The 15691-nt window shown below is 37.2% G+C and overlaps 1 protein-coding gene across 5 annotated transcripts; it reads right to left on the bottom strand.

Annotated features, from left to right (window-relative positions):
* Spata22 (spermatogenesis associated 22) lies at nucleotides 1-15672 on the bottom strand. 5 transcript variants are annotated; one of them, XM_076542865.1, is made up of 10 exons: nucleotides 15452-15520; nucleotides 14482-14561; nucleotides 14020-14127; nucleotides 12026-12154; nucleotides 8595-8655; nucleotides 8376-8471; nucleotides 3917-4259; nucleotides 1874-1997; nucleotides 883-980; nucleotides 1-331 (listed from the first exon to the last, which is right to left on the bottom strand). In XM_076542865.1, exons 3-10 carry the CDS (start codon nucleotides 14060-14062, stop codon nucleotides 140-142), a joined length of 1086 nt encoding a protein of 361 aa, XP_076398980.1. In that variant the 5' UTR covers nucleotides 14063-14127; nucleotides 14482-14561; nucleotides 15452-15520; the 3' UTR covers nucleotides 1-139. The 5 variants fall into 5 exon arrangements, with proteins under 5 accessions (XP_076398980.1, XP_015841336.1, XP_076398981.1 ...); XM_015985850.3 differs by lacking the exons at nucleotides 14482-14561; nucleotides 15452-15520 and adding an exon at nucleotides 15544-15672; XM_076542866.1 differs by lacking the exon at nucleotides 14482-14561 and having other exon boundaries at nucleotides 12074-12154; nucleotides 15452-15596.
* Nucleotides 15673-15691: the final 19 nt, after the last annotated feature.

Here is a 15691-nt window from a genome sequence, read left to right as displayed (position 1 = left end):
TTTGGGTCAAATCTATAAGAAAAGTTTTATTTTTATAAAAAGATGTGAAATACAGAAAAACAAGAGTGATAAAGCCATGCAAGAGATAAATTAATAAGAGCAAATACTTCAATCTATATTTATGACTCCCTTTGTCACTTTACATTTCATTCATTATTTTAGTATGATACTTCATCTCAGCATCAGCAATGGTAACAAATGCTTGGAAAGTCTTTTGTTCAGAAGCAGATGCTGGTCTAACAGACACACACTTGAAAATGTTCTTGTCTGGGTCATAGTGCCCAACACACCTGTGAACTCGGCCTCTGATCAGTCTTGGAAGTTCACGATCCTGTTGTTCAAAAGATAAAAATCAAAAATTATTTATTACTTCATCTAAACGTCAATTGTCTAATTTATAATGTGATCAATTAAATGTTAAACACCCCAATGACATGATTCTCTGTGTTACTTACAAGATAGCTAGGTATACACATATAACTTGTCACAGATGAATGGCCCTAACCTGGATAAGGCTTCTTATAAACTAGAAAGAAGTTGATTGCAGGAAACTTTAATAATCTCCCATAATGGCTCATGAATTATATAGTCCTTTTGCTAAAAGAATTTTGCTGGGTGGTGGTGGCGCACGCCTTTAATCCCAGCACTTGGGGGGCAGAAACAGGAGGATCTCTGTGAGTTCAAGGCCAGCCTGGTCTACAAAGTGAGTTCCAGGAAAGGTGAAAAGCTACACAGAGAAACCCTGTCTCAAAAAAACCAAAAAAAAAAAAAAAAAAGATTTTCAACTGTGATGGGACTGTGGCCTGTATTTTCATGTGGTCTTTTGGTGGTGGTGGTGGTAGTAGCCATAGACATTGAAAATGAACACTTTAAAATACTCACAATTTCATAAAATACACATGGAAGAGTATTTTTCCCATCTCTCATGAGAAAAGTCTTTGAATAATGTGGGCCAGGCGTGACAGCTGAATCTAGGACAGCTAAGCAACATTGAAGTGTGGAAATTAATACTGATAAATATAAATAAAATTTAACAAAGAAAATGTTATATTTAAGCATTATCCCATAACAGCCTCCTCCAGTTCTACTTATATACAGTGGTATTTTACAGAGGAATTGGATCCTTTTGGTGTGTTCTGTAGGCTCGCTGAATTCCAGAGCTCTCATAACAATAAAATGCACTATAACAACAAATAAGCCTTATAGTCTAATGAAAACAACATTGAATCAGAATTCTAGTGTCAGGTCTTCAGCTTCATACTATGTTGTGACATTGTTCAATTTGATTTATTTCATTTTCTAAAATGTAATATATTCATGTAAGATGTACATGTACAAGAACAGAGAAAAAAGAACAAATAGATCACAAATGTTTTCATTACTTCTGGCAATCAAGCTGACATGTCTATCCCCTTCCACAGTTACATTTTGGGGTATGGTAAAAGCATGTAAGATATGCCTTTGAGATAATTTTTAATGCATATTTACTATAGTTTTATGAAACACACTAGCTCTCTAGGCTGATTCATCCTACATAATTGCAAGTTTATATTTTTTAATCTACATCTTCTTATCTCCTTCTCCTTGATAAAATTGTTCATTTCTCAAAGCTGTTTCTTCATCAATAAATAGAAGTCTTAATTCACGTTTAGCACCAGAAATTTTTATCAAAGGGTGTTATTCAATCACTTAATAAAAATTTCCTGAGTACTGGTAGTAGACACCTGTTATTTTGAAGCCAGCCTACGTTTCCCCGAATAAACATAATCTCCTTATCCAATTTGTGTTATTCTTCATGATACCCTAGGTATTCCTAATTGTATTAAAAACATCCAAATACATTACTGAAGTATTCTTGAAATATTATACCTACCCAATATTTCAAAAAGAAGTACAGTTTTCTGCACTTGTGCACGCCAATACCTCATGCTTTCAATGACTGCAGAAATAATTCTTAAAGAATTATCCTTTTCCTTTAACTGACGCAAGGGAGCTTCCTTTGGGGGAAAAAGCATTGCATTATAAAAGTGTTTCATTTTATTCATTATATTTTTTGAACTATGTAGAGTCTAGGTCCTTATAATAAATAAATGTGTATAATGTGTAAAAAGAACTATTAAAAGTTTCAATGCAATTAAATTCCCAAATTAAAGCCAGCATTACACTGCATTGCGTTATAGTGTGAAAACCAGAATGTACTTAAATAAGAAGAGAAATATTTGGCAAGAGAGATGGCCCACTGGGTAAAGCACTTGCCATGTAAGCCTGATGACCTGAGTTTGATCCCCAGAACGTATGAAAAGATAAAAAGAGAAAAACAATTCTACAAAGTTGTCCTCTGACCTCCACACGTATGCCCTCTGACCTTCTGACCTCCACACAAATGCCCTCTGACTTCCACATGTTTTGCTTATGTGTACATATGGGTATTCCTGGTACCCACAGAAGTCAGAAAACAGAGTCAGATCCCCCAGAACTGGAGTTTCAGAAGGTTGTGAGCCATCATACGGGTGCTGGGAACAGAACCCAAGTCCTTCAGAAGCGTGGCCAGTGCTCTTATGTGCTCTGATGTGTGTGTGTGTGTGTGTGTGTGTGTGTGTGTGTGTGTGTGTGTGTGTGTGTGTGTGTTTGAAGATCTGAAAATACAGATTTTAATCCGAGTACTTAGGCGGCAGAGACAGGAGGAGCTCTGTGAGTTTTAGGCCAGCTTAATGTACATAGTGAGTTCAGGGTAACATAGTGAGACTCTGTCTTAAAACAAAGAAATAACAAGCAAAAAAGATGCTAACTTTCAAGGGTAGGGGCACAATTTCCTTTCTGGGGGTGAGGGTTGTAAAGAACACTATTGAAACTTTTTTCAAAGTGTCCCAATCTTCACCATCCTAAACAGGATTTAAATATGCCTCCTTCAAGTTGACTGCCACAGTGAGCAACTATTACTAGGGTGACAATGACATATCATCCTGTGTACAAGGTAGCATTAACACTGAGAGTCACTAAAAAACATGCTATCTTCGTCATATTTCCAGAAAATAAAGGAAAACAGAATTGACCCTAATTGCTTGCTAAACACCAAGATGTTCAGATTATGATCAAAACAAATATAGAGCACTTAAGCATCCAAACACTAACAACAGTAAAATGTTGAAAAGGCAAAGGGAGAAAAATAAAATGACCAAGACCATGAAAACTAGACTCATGGAGGGACACAGACATTGCTAGTGATAAGATATTGTAGTAAGGAGAAAACAAAACTTCCACCTCTCCCCCATCCTCCCAGTAACCACCCATTGACTGATCTCTAGTTGAAGCCAGCAAAGAAAGGATCCCAGGGTGAGGCACCAGGTAGGGAAATGCAGCCCTCCAGAACACCAAGATGCACACGGGAACAATCTATTGGGCCACGGGAAAAGGAGTGAGAGAGAAGATAACCTACACATAAAAAGAAAACATTTCAAAGATCAATTAGAAGTGCAGCTGAGGAAAAGGTGCATGTTCTCTAGAAGAACACAATTCAAAGCTGAGAGGTATCATAATATACACCATATTTATTCCAGTGTGAAGAGTTCAGGATGAACAGCACTTTGTAATATGGTGCAGAAGGCAGGAAAGGCAGAACAGGTCCAGACTGTAAAGCAGAAGTCAGTGAACTATGGCCTACACTCCAAATCTAACCCACTGTTTTTGTCAACTTTTATTGGACCACAGCCATGCTCATTCATTAATGAAGTCTGTGGCTGCTTCCAAGTTATAATGGCAGAGTTCAGTCATGAAGTAAAATAACTACAACAAAGACAGTAAGGTTCATAAAGCCAAAAACTGGCTATTTATGTGAATCTGTATACACCATGTATGTATACTTACTACACATGTTTAAACATGTAAATAAGCCATTCATTAATATTTAACGGTTTACCTTCAGAGTGTTTTCTCCTGGAGTGTCTCCCAACACTGTTTTTTTAAACTGGTTTTGTTGAAAACGGGGCTTAAATGCCTGCAATGCACTGGCTCTGTCCGGGCCTTTCACTGTAGAGCCAGGCACTTTGGAGAAACATGTTTGTCTGAGTACTTCAGTTTCCCTGTTTCCATGAAAATCAGAAAATTCAGGTGTTCCTGACTGTTTCTGTCGTTGAGCTCCCAGATTCACTGCATAAGAACTGAATTCACTATTTGCTGCTGGGCTTGCTGTTTTACACTGAGGTCGGAAATCATTTTTATCCCAAGTTCTCAAGCTGGTATTTCTGTTGTCACCTCTGTAGCTGTAAAAGTAAACATACTTCTCTGTCTTTTTATTTAGGAACAACTGATGATTTTTTTTTTCATTTTTAAGACAATTAGTGGTTTACAACTACTAAGTAGTGAGAAATTTCAAACACATCATTCATTACACAATGGTACAATATATTAGTACTTCTCTTTCCAGATGAAGAGACACCCTTAGGGAAGAAGTGACTCATACAAAGTTATACAGCAGCAGGTCACTGCTAAGTTCAGAACTCAGAGAACTCCAGTCTCCCAACTCAGAGTACAGTGCTACAACCATGTGTTTACAATAGTCAAACCTTCATATAACAATAGTTTCCAAGTGGAAATATTGAGAGGAATTTTGCTTAATTCTTTATACTATTTTGAAATTTTCTACAAAGTAAAAAAAAAAAAAAAAAAAAAAAAAAAAAACGTACAGCTTGCCTGTAAGGTTATTTAATATTTTGTGCTTTGAAAAGCCCTACTAACCAACCTATTTTAGCATTTATTTACCACATTAATCTAAATGACTTATAAAAGCTTGTCAGTGTAGGATGTTAATAAGACCCATACAAAATTATTTCCTAAGCAGGCCAGTTAAGAGTTCTAGGGAAAGGAGAAACTAGTCCAATTCACAAGTTCTTAATTATGAATACTGTAAGCATTGCAAGATAATCAATACAACCCATCCTCTGTTTTAAAGAGGACTGAGGAAAATCTAGTGATCAGCAAAAAGCCTAGGTTTTATGGGGCATAAGGCTTGAACAGTTTGAGAAACACTTAATAAATTACGTATAAATTTAAGAATAAATAGGATGAAAAGAGAAATCACAATTATGAATCTTTAGGTTATAAACAATATAAACATCATTAGTATACAGAAAAATACTAGAATTACTGCTATTCATTCAGGGTTTGATACACTCTGTTGTGCAACTATTTTCTCTGAATTGAAACATTCCTTCCTAGATGGGAGAGGAGGCTCAAAAGATTTAGGCAGCTAATGAAATTCACAAGACTCAGAAAATCACAAGATTCAGGCCCTTCCCACAGTTACATAAGCAGCAAAAAACTGTTGCAGAGCTGACACTCTTTGGCTAAGGTACCCACTAATGTGCAGGGAACTCCAGAGATGAGCCTCTGTGAGTCATCAGCTATGCTGGGTAAGCTTTTCCATGATGCAGCTGCCCCTGACCCCTCCACGCTCCTATATGTAACTTTGCACACATGCTCTTTATATTATAAAAACAAATCACTGAGAATCACTATAAAACATGCTATCTTAGTCATATTCCCAGAAAACAAAAACAGAATTTATCCTGGTTCTTAAAATCAATGATTTTAAGATTTTTAGATTTCTGAGTAAAACAAACACAGAACACTTAAGCGCCCAATTAAAGAATTAGAAAATTAAAAAAAAAAGCTATATTAATTCAGCTACTCAAACAAGCACATGCCTAGACCCAAAGTCCATACATCTCAGTGAACCTCTATGTAATTAGAAGAGTTATTCTGAAGGCATGGAGCTTTGCTTGGGATTGGTATACTTTCACTATTAGACTTTCATGCACTATCCACCACAAAAAAAAAAAAAAAAAAACCCACAGGTCCTTATCTCTTACCCTGACCAAAAAAAAAAAAAAGAAAGAAAGAAAAGAAACAAAAAATAAATAAATAAATAAATAAATAAATAAATAAATAAATAAATAAAACCTCCAAATGGATTAAAAATCTCAAAACAAAACCTGGATGTACTAGAGGGAAAAGTAAGGAAAACTCTACAAGATAAAGGCACAGTTAAGGACTTTCTAAATAAATGTAGTTGCACAGGCCATAAGGCTAACAATTAACAAATGAAACCTCATGAAATTAAAAAACTTCTGTACAGCAAAGGGCATGATGGTCAGTCAAGTGAAGAGGCAGTCTTCATTATGGCAGAAAATCTCTGCCAGATATATTTCTGTCAGGGAATTAATGTCTAGAATATACAAAGAACTCAAAAACCTAAACACCAAGAAAACAACCAACCTAATCAAAAGAAAGTGGGTTGTAAATTTAAACAGAGAGCTCTCAAAAAAAAATACAAATAGTTAATGAACATTTTTTAAAGTGTCCATTAGCCACCAGGGAAATGCAAATAAAACTACTTTGAGATTCATCTCATCACAGTCAGAAGAGTTACTATGAAGAAATAAAATGATAATAAATACTGATGAGGATGTGGGAAAGAGGAACTCTAATTTACTGTTGGTAAGGGTGCAATCTGGTACAACCACTATGGAAATTAAGTGTGGAAGGTCTCAAAAACACTAGAAATATAAGAACCTGGGGAAGGTAGGTAGGGTTGCTATGAAATGTTGTCTTCTGGACATGATATGGCAATTGCGCTCATGAACTCACAGGAGCTGGGGTTACCTGCACAAAATCTGCACAAAATCAAGCCAGTCGAACTTCCAGCATAGAGGCAATAGATAATCTCTAGCCTCACCCCCTACAAGGAAATACTGGCAGCTGATAGTTGATGGAGAAGAATTATTGTTTTTTGATGATGTGCCACCGACAAGATTCCCATGCTTCAGTGGTAGCCTCACACCCATGCACATATGGACAACACTAATTGAATTTAGTGGATTATTTAAGGGAGGGTGGCACACATCTTTAATCCCAGCACTCAGAAGGCAGAGGCAAGGGGAATCCTGTGTGTTCAAGGCCATCCTGGTGTATATAGTGAGCTCCAGGATAGGCAGGACTACATAAAGATATCCTGTATCAAAAAACAAAACAAGGGGGACTGGACCTGGCTGGACTGAGTCTACCAGGTCGATCCCGGTCCTCGGGGGAGACCTTGATCTGGAGGTGGGAATGGGGGGTGGGGTGGGGGGAGGGGGAGGGGGGCGAGAGTGGGAGAACAGGGGAATCTGTGGCTATTATGTTGAACTAAATGATGTTGTAAAATAAATTTACTAAAAAAAAAAAAAAAAAAACAAGGCCGGGCGATGGTGGCACACACCTTTAATCCCAGCACTCGGGAGGCAGAGCAGGCAGATCTCTGTGAGTTCGAGGCCAGCCTGGGCTACAGAGTGAGTTCCAGGACAGGCTCCAAAGCTACACAGAGAAACCCTGTCTCGAAAAACCAAAAAAAAAAAAAAAAAACAAGACATGAAGTTGAAAAGGGGACATGTTGAAATACATGGAAGAGTTGGAGTAGGAAATAAGTGTTATATATAGTCATATTTCATTGTATATGTGTATGAAATTCTTGAATCTAGTAACAGAACTACTATATGACCAAGCTATATACCCAAAGGACTTTATATCCTACTACAGAGATACTTCTTTATCCACATTCATTGCAGGTCTAATTACAATAGCAAAGAAAGGTAATTAGCCTAGATGTCCATTAGCAATGAAGAGATAATAAAAATATGATTCATATATACAGTAGAATCTTATTCTGTTGTAAAGAAAACTTGTGAAATTTTCCAATAAATTGATGAAACTAGAAAATATTATACTAAGTGAGGAAACACAGGCTCATATCAACAAAGGCCATGTTCTCATATGTGACTTCTGGCTTCAATTTTTTTAGATGCCTATGTTTAACTTAGAGTACCTATAGAGGCCAAGAAGCTAGAAAGGGGACACTGAGGAAGTACCTTAATGGAAGCATAACAGAATATAGGCGATATGAAAGTAGAAATAGGTAATACTGGGGGTGTGAGAGTTTGTGTAGGAATGAGGATAGGTATACAGGGAAGATCAGGGACATAAAACAAAAAGTATATGAAAAAAGCTGTATGAAAACCTACTATTTTTAAGTCAGTTTAAGACTTCCATATATATCCACAAGTTTTACTTCCACAGATCAAAGTAAACCACAGATAAAAATATTTGGAAAAAAATTACAGCTATAACCAACATATACTTTGTCATTATTACTTATGTACACCATGACAACTACATAATATTTACAATGTATTACACTGTGTAATTTAAAGTACACAGGAATGTGGACATAGATTATATTCAACTATCAGTTATTTATTAATGTAGAAACTGCCTAAATGTATTTCTAAGAAAGAAAAAGGTTTTTATAAGGAAAGAAGAGGAGAAAGCATAGGCAGACTTACCCCCAACCACTTTGGCTTCCTTCAGCATTTGACTGAATAGATTTAGACACAGAATCTTGACTTTTCAGGGGATAAGACGCAGATGCTGGTATTTGCCTTTCAAGGAAATATCTTGTTAAATACAGTTTGTTTTCAAATTGAGAAATGTAAAATGTATCCAGAAAAGTAACATCAGTCAGTAACAGACACACATTTATTGGTTCTTATTTTTATACATACCTTGTATTCATTGTTTTCTTTAGAGGAGTCACCTCTGGATTCACAGCTTCCCATGCCCAATCTCAAAAGTATAAGAACAGATTAAAAATAAGATAATTTTTTTCAAAATAATTCCTTAAATTTAATTAATTTGGGAGCTCTAACAAGTGAAAGATATAGACACAGTCTTCAGCAGCAATTGGTTGTGGGATTTGTCATAGCCTGCCTAATTTTATAAATGTCTTTCTTCCCCATTGTAAAGATAGTAGTTTAATCTGTCTTTTTCACAATCAATCCTAATATAATGCCTTGTAATTGGCAACATAAATTTAGTCGAATCCAATGTTTCTTAAACTTTATTCTACCCAACATCAAGAAATGCATCATAACTGGTAACTAAATAGCTAGTATATGAGACTAACAGAGACACAGAATCAGAGGGTAAGAACAAAAATTTAACATCAAATCTAATCTCTAATATGCATGATATACACTGACATTTTCTACTCTGTTCTAGTTACTCTCTTATGTTTTAAAGATTTCTATTTTGTGTTTTAATTATGGGGCACAGTGTACATGAGTACAGGTACTCATGGAGGCCAGAGGATCCCCTGGAGCTGGAGTTATAAGGAAGTTGGAAGATACCTGACATGGGTGCTAGGAACCAAACTCAGATCCCCTGAAAAACCAATAATCCCTCTTAACCACTCAACCATCTCTCTATTCTCTTACTCTCTTCTTTTTTTATTATTACTAATAAATTTTTTATTCTATATGTTTTTCACATCATGTATCTTGATACCATTCATTCCTCATCCTTCTGCCCCTGCCCCTCCCCTCAAATAAAACAAAATTCAAGAGAAAAAAATGAAGAAAATAAAATGAGGAAAAAATTTTAAAGGGAAGGAATTAAAAATCTCATCATGGAAGCTGCAGTGTGACCCAACAAATCACGCCGTATACCCCTTTGTCCATACATCTCTACTTGCAAGTGTTCATTGCAAAGAGTCATTGGTCTGGTTCGAGGCCCCTGGTCTCCACTACCTGTTCGATGCTGGGGCCCTACTACCACTAGGACTCTTCCTGGACATCCCACTGCTGCCCTGTGTTGTGGAGATCCTGCAGCTTTGGGTCTGCATGTCAGGTTCCTTCACATGCTCCAGCAAATCATAGATGGGGTGGATGTTGGAGCAGGCCAAGTCATACCCTGGGTCCACCAGATGGGAAATGGGAACAGCTGTCTCATGTTCACGATTTCAGGGGTGGCTCACCCACACTTCTGCTAACAGGGTTGGATCGGCTGTGGTGCCCTGACGGGGTGCAGGGCCTATTCTCCGAGTGTTGCAGCTGGTGGGGGTCAAGAACAGCTCTTCCACTCTTATGACCACAGGGCCAGCTCTCCCACCTGCCCCAGGCATTGACTGGGGGGACATCTTTGCCCTGCCCATTATGCCACAAGACAGATGTTATTCTCTTCTTTTAAAAGTTGACTGTACCCCAAACTAATAGGTCAAGATAAAAATTCATATTTCCTCATGGAATAGTTCACACTTGTAATTTCTCAAAATCAGTATGCACACTACTTACTAAACATTTTAAATGGTGAGGAAGATTTTAAGTGGTAAAGAATGATAAGATAAATGCTGACTTATGCATGTCCATTTTCTACTTTTTATCCATAAAAAAGAAATGAGGGCCAAAGATAGCTCTCTGTGTGGGTAAAGGTATGTGCCATGCAAGTCTCATATTCTGAGTTTGATACCAGAATCCACAGTGAAATGGGAGAACTGACTCCCAAAAGTTGTCCTCTGACCTACATACACATACCATCATGATATGCATACAAGTGCACTCATTCACACATACTAATAATAAAATTCAAATTTTGAAAATGGGAATGTTATATGTTAACTTTATACTTTTAAATTCCTAGTAAAACAATTTAATGACTAAATCAAAGTATATGGAAGTACACTAAATGAAATTTAAAATGAGTATTGTTATACATTAAAAAATCTTAGGCCGGGCGGTGGTGGTGCACACCTTTAATCCCAGCACTCGGGAGGCAGAGGCAGTCGGATCTCTGTGAGTTTGAGGCCAGCCTGGGCTACCAAGTGAGTTCCAGGAAAGGTGCAAAGCTACACAGAGAAACCCTGTCTCGAAAAACCAAAAAAAAAAATCTTAATATTTTATTCACATATGATTCCATTAATAATTTTAAAGTCTGTCCACAAAATTTAAATACATATGTAACATAATGTACCAAATACATTTCAGAATGTCTGCCTATCAGTGCAGAGGTAGGTAAAAAGTCAGTGAACACTGAGCCAATGAACAAGATGGCTTAGTGGGAAGGCTTGCCATCAAGCATGGTGACCTGCGTCTCATCTCTGGAACATACATGCACACACATACACAAATAAATAAAGTGAAAAATGAAGTCGACAAACATTTAAGATCTCCCAACACTCACCACTATAGCTTACTGGTTCACAGGGTGACAAGCTTTCAGTGGTCTCACTTAAAAGGTGACACATATTGGAAGCTTCCTGACTCCAAAACTTAATCAAGAGTTACCGAAGGCTGTCAATCTCTAAGAAGTAAAGCTAGAATATGTAAACTCCCAGCAACGGCAACTTATATAATGTGCTAGTTGAAGCTTTATAAGGGTACACTAGATGAGTGTATCTTAGAACAAAATATCTTAAATTGGGTAATTTACACATAGGAACTTTCGACAGTGCTGGAGACTACAACATCTTAGATTGAGGTGACAACAAACCAGGTTTGGTGAAAGCATGCTCTCTGCTTCAGAGAGCTCCTCTTAGTGTATCCTCACATGACAAAAGCAGCAAACATACTTCTCCTTCATCCTTCTCTTATATGGTCACTAATCCTGTACGTAGTGGTAGAGTCCTCACAACTATTAGCACCTCCTAAAGGCCCGTCTCCTACTCAGTGGTTAAGTTTCAACTTAAGAATTTTCAGACAAAGAAAGACAGGCAAAAATGCCCCTAGAAAGCAATGACTAGAACCAAGCTCCAGAAATTCCTGGGCTTATGCCTTTTCTACAGTCTATTTTTTCCCTTTTTTCTCATACTCTATATACACTTTTCCCTGTTTGTGATGTAATTCAAATCCTTTCATTCTTTCCTACCAAGTACATAAGTCACAGTAATCTATGTTTTGAGAAATAAAAATAATCTTTTCAATGTAGGTTTATACTTTATTAGAACAAAGGCTCCAGACATAAAGATACTCTATTTAAATGCTAAGCCACCCTCGTAGACAAGGCAACTCAAACTCCCATGCTGGAATGCTCAGAAGGAGCCAAGTCTTCTCTATATCTGGGCAGTGAAAAGCAGCAGGGACTAGCTGCAATGAGAGACCCAGTAACTTTCTGCAATCTCAATTCATACCTCTTGAAATTTTCACCTTATTCATTTTCTTACCTGTGGGTAGAGGAGGGGAACCGTAACTGTCAGAAACAGTACTGATACCTGGATCATTCTGAAGTGGATTAGAAGTTAATGGCTGTCTGTTCCTCTTTTTCTGATTGAACAATGGCACAGGCAAACAGCCTACATTGAATGTACCAATAAATTAGTATAAAACAAGTAAATAAGTATATCTACTTCTAGACTAATTACCATTAATAATATGTAATGATGCATAGTTTGTCTACTTCTATTTGCTAATATACCAGATATATTTATATGCCCTTGAAATGATTTTTATAATCTTTTAGAAGTCCTAAATAGCTCACTGGCATCTCTAAAGTCCTTTCTTCTTCTATCTTACCATTTTAATTCTTACTTGTAAGCAATCCCTGTCTCTGTTTTTCCCCCCAAACACTTCCCAAATCTACTTCTTTTCCTTATTTCCCTCTTCTTCTTGTCTTTTCCTTATCAGCTGCAGAGTACCTATAGAATATATCCAAGCTAAGAAAGATCAATCATGCTTGCCAAAAATCTAACCATGCTTTAGTGTGTGACAGACAGCCTCTAGGGCCAAAGTTATCAAATTTCAGTTTGACTAAGATTTATCCTGGAATTCTGATTAACATGTGGGTTCCAAGGTCACAATCTCCAATGTTGAAATTTTTAATTTCAATATATTTAGTCTGGAACCCAAAATTATAATTTTAACAAATGTCCTAGCTATCTATAATGATATTTTTCTATGGATCATTTTGAGAATGTCTTAAAACAATGATTCTCAACTTTCCTAATGCTATGACCCTTTAATACAGCATGTTGTGGTGACCCAAACCATAAAATTTATTTCCTTGCTACATCATAACTGTAGTTTTGCTACTGTTATAAATTGTAATGTAAATATCTGATATACAGGATATCTGATATGCAAACCCCCTACAGGTTAAGAACCACTGTCTTAAAGGAATGACAATACCCAATCCAAGTGAAAATAAATACTATCACCACTTCCTCCAGATTGAAGAAACAGGATCTCCAGTCAAATAAATAAATAAATAAATAAATAAATTTTAAAAGCTACAAAGGAACTCAGGGTCAAAAGAAGTCTTCAAAGAAAGAACTAGGAAAACCTAAATAGGACCCAAGTTCCTAAATCTCAGTTCAGAAACTTTTGACACATTACCATTGTCTCACTGACCCATTCTCACGGTACTGCAGAATACTAACTCTGGACACTTTCTAATGAAAAACTAGATCTTGTAGGCCCTTGAGTTTTAACTGTGCCTTCAAAGTGAATCTGAAATACAACTTCAAAGTTAAATGTGTGCAGTTTCCTTAAACTCTTTGTGCCCATGATACATACAGAGGAGTGTAACATAATTATTAAGAGTATGGACTCTAAAATCAGAAATTTCTAGGTTCCAGTCCTGTTTCTACCACTCAGTAATTATTTAAGGTCTTTGTGCCTTGGTTTCTTATCCAGAAAACAGAAGTGATGATAAGGATTAAATAATACCTCAAATTAAATGTCTAGAATATGGTGTGCCCACCATAAATTATTATGATGCTCTTCCCTGTACATTATAATCATTTCCCTGGCTCTCATCATTCTTGACTGCTATCCTTACATTACCTAATAATTGAGAAAATATAAACACAAAATATTAGAAAACAGAAATGTGTCTGAAAGCATTTGAACAAGTCAATCACAAAAACACAAAAATGTATTTCTTTGTTTCTGGCTTACAAGCATAAGTAAATCAATCAGTCAAGTTTTGTAGAAAAAAAGCATGAGAGTAAATCTCAGTAAGGTTAACTTGACTCTCATCTCTCTAGTACTAAATAATTCGCCTTGACAAACTTACTTTACCTCTTTTGGATATAAAAAGAAAAGAGGCTAGACTAAATGTTTAATCTCTTTAAAAAGTTCCTTCTAAATGTTCCTAGAAACTATACATGGTTTATGTGGTATCTGAAAAATACCTAAAAATTTAAAAGTTGTTCGATACCTGCTGTACTTCGAGTTGAACTTTCATTTAGGTTTCTCTTCATTTTCTTCAGTATCAAAGCTTTTTTTTACTTAGCACTTGACATTTACAAAATGAAGCTGACTAAACCTTCAAAGGAAAAAACTTGTAACTCATATTTATCAACAAGATCAACTTTTCAGCCTACTAAATATGGACATTATGGTTTAAAACTTTCAAATGTGATCACTTCAGGAATTGCTTTATGACTAAGAATTTGAAACCTAGCCCATTTTTCCAGCTATGTTCAAATAAGTTACGATGGGGTGGGTGTAATCTTGTTTTCTAAATATATACAGATTTTCACACAAAGTAAGGGAAAGGGACTAAAGGCACTGGCAGACTTAAGAGAAACAAGTAAAACATTATTTTCATTGTATTTTGTCTGCTTTTAGCTTCATAATATACTTGTATCTTAATTTAATTTGTTTAACAAATACTTGCCCATGAAAAGGCCAGACACAAACCCAAATAATTTCTGCTTCAAATTCACTGCCCAATGAGACAGACTGATGTGAACACAACTAAAATGAAAATCAAACAGGTCAACATTAATGTCCAAATACCATTTGAAAAGGTAAAACTCAAAAACAAGAGGCCTAAGACTGCCTCTTTGTGTGTCTTGAACTTGAAAGCAGAATACAGGAAACTTAGATATTTTTGTGCCACTCTAGGAATCACAACAAGAGATTGGGCCACTTTTTTTTTTCTCAACACAGAAACATCAACTCATCCTAAGCCTATGAGGGCTTATAAGGGCTATTACAATTCTGAATACCTTAAATATCCTAAAACTATGGCATGTAAGACTGGGTCTCATACAGCCCAGACTTGCCTCAAACTACTGGTCTCGGGGGCTGGAGAGATGACTCAGAGGTTAAGAACACTGGCTGTTCTTCCAGAGGTCCTGAGTTCAATTCCCAGCACCCATATGGTGGCTTACAGCCATCTGTAATGAGATCTGGCGCCCTCTTCTGGCCTGCAAGGACACATGCAGGCAGAACACTGTATACATAATAAATAAATAAATGTTTAAAAAAAAAAAAAAAAAAAAAAAAAAACTACTGGTCTCTGAGTCTCTATCATCCAAGTGCAGGGTCTACAGGTGTAGACCAGTATGCTAGGCTCAAATAAATACATGGAAGAAGTGCACATTATCCTCGGTGACTACCAAGTGAACCTGCTTCAAGTGAACCTGCTTCAACTGGGGTGTGTGTGTGTGTGTGTGTGTGTGTGTGTGTGTGTGTGTGTGTGTAAGGGGAAGGTCTACCCAACTCATGGACACACCCTCCCTAAGACCTTGGCCTCAAGAGGCGGCCACAGGGCCTGTTTGGGGCCCTCCTTGAAGGATGGGGGACATTTTCCAGTCAGAATTCACGTTCTCTTCCAGCTCCCCGCCCCTGGCCTAACACACCCAGTCCCGGGGCCATTTTGGGTCAACAAACGGGATTTCCCTTTCTGGAACCCCCTGCCAACACCATGTACAAACGGAGCCCTCGAGTTAACCTCGCCTCCCTCCGCGGCCGCGTGGAGAGGAAACAGGAAACACACAGGACGCGGCACTGCCGTCGCCGGTTTTGGGAAAACCGCGGGGAGCCAGTGCGCAGGCGTGACAATCCACGCAGGCGCGCTCCGAAGCACCCGTGCTGCTGAC

Source organism: Peromyscus maniculatus, chromosome 8, assembly GCF_049852395.1.
Source record: "Peromyscus maniculatus bairdii isolate BWxNUB_F1_BW_parent chromosome 8, HU_Pman_BW_mat_3.1, whole genome shotgun sequence".
NCBI lineage: Eukaryota > Metazoa > Chordata > Mammalia > Rodentia > Cricetidae > Peromyscus > Peromyscus maniculatus.
Note: the sequence above shows the minus strand (reverse complement) of the source record. Positions and strands in the feature narration are given on the sequence as shown.

Excerpts from the sequence above, each read along its gene's own strand:
- Spata22 (XM_015985850.3), bottom strand. The coding sequence starts at position 14,062 with ATGAAGAGAAACCTAAATGAAAGTTCAACTCGAAGTACAGCAG. Across the intron at positions 12,155-14,019 it reads TTCAACTCGAAGTACAGCAG|GCTGTTTGCCTGTGCCATTG; the intron begins GTATCGAACAAC and ends CATTCAATGTAG. Across the intron at positions 8,472-8,594 it reads AAGAAAACAATGAATACAAG|GCAAATACCAGCATCTGCGT; the intron begins GTATGTATAAAA and ends TTTCCTTGAAAG.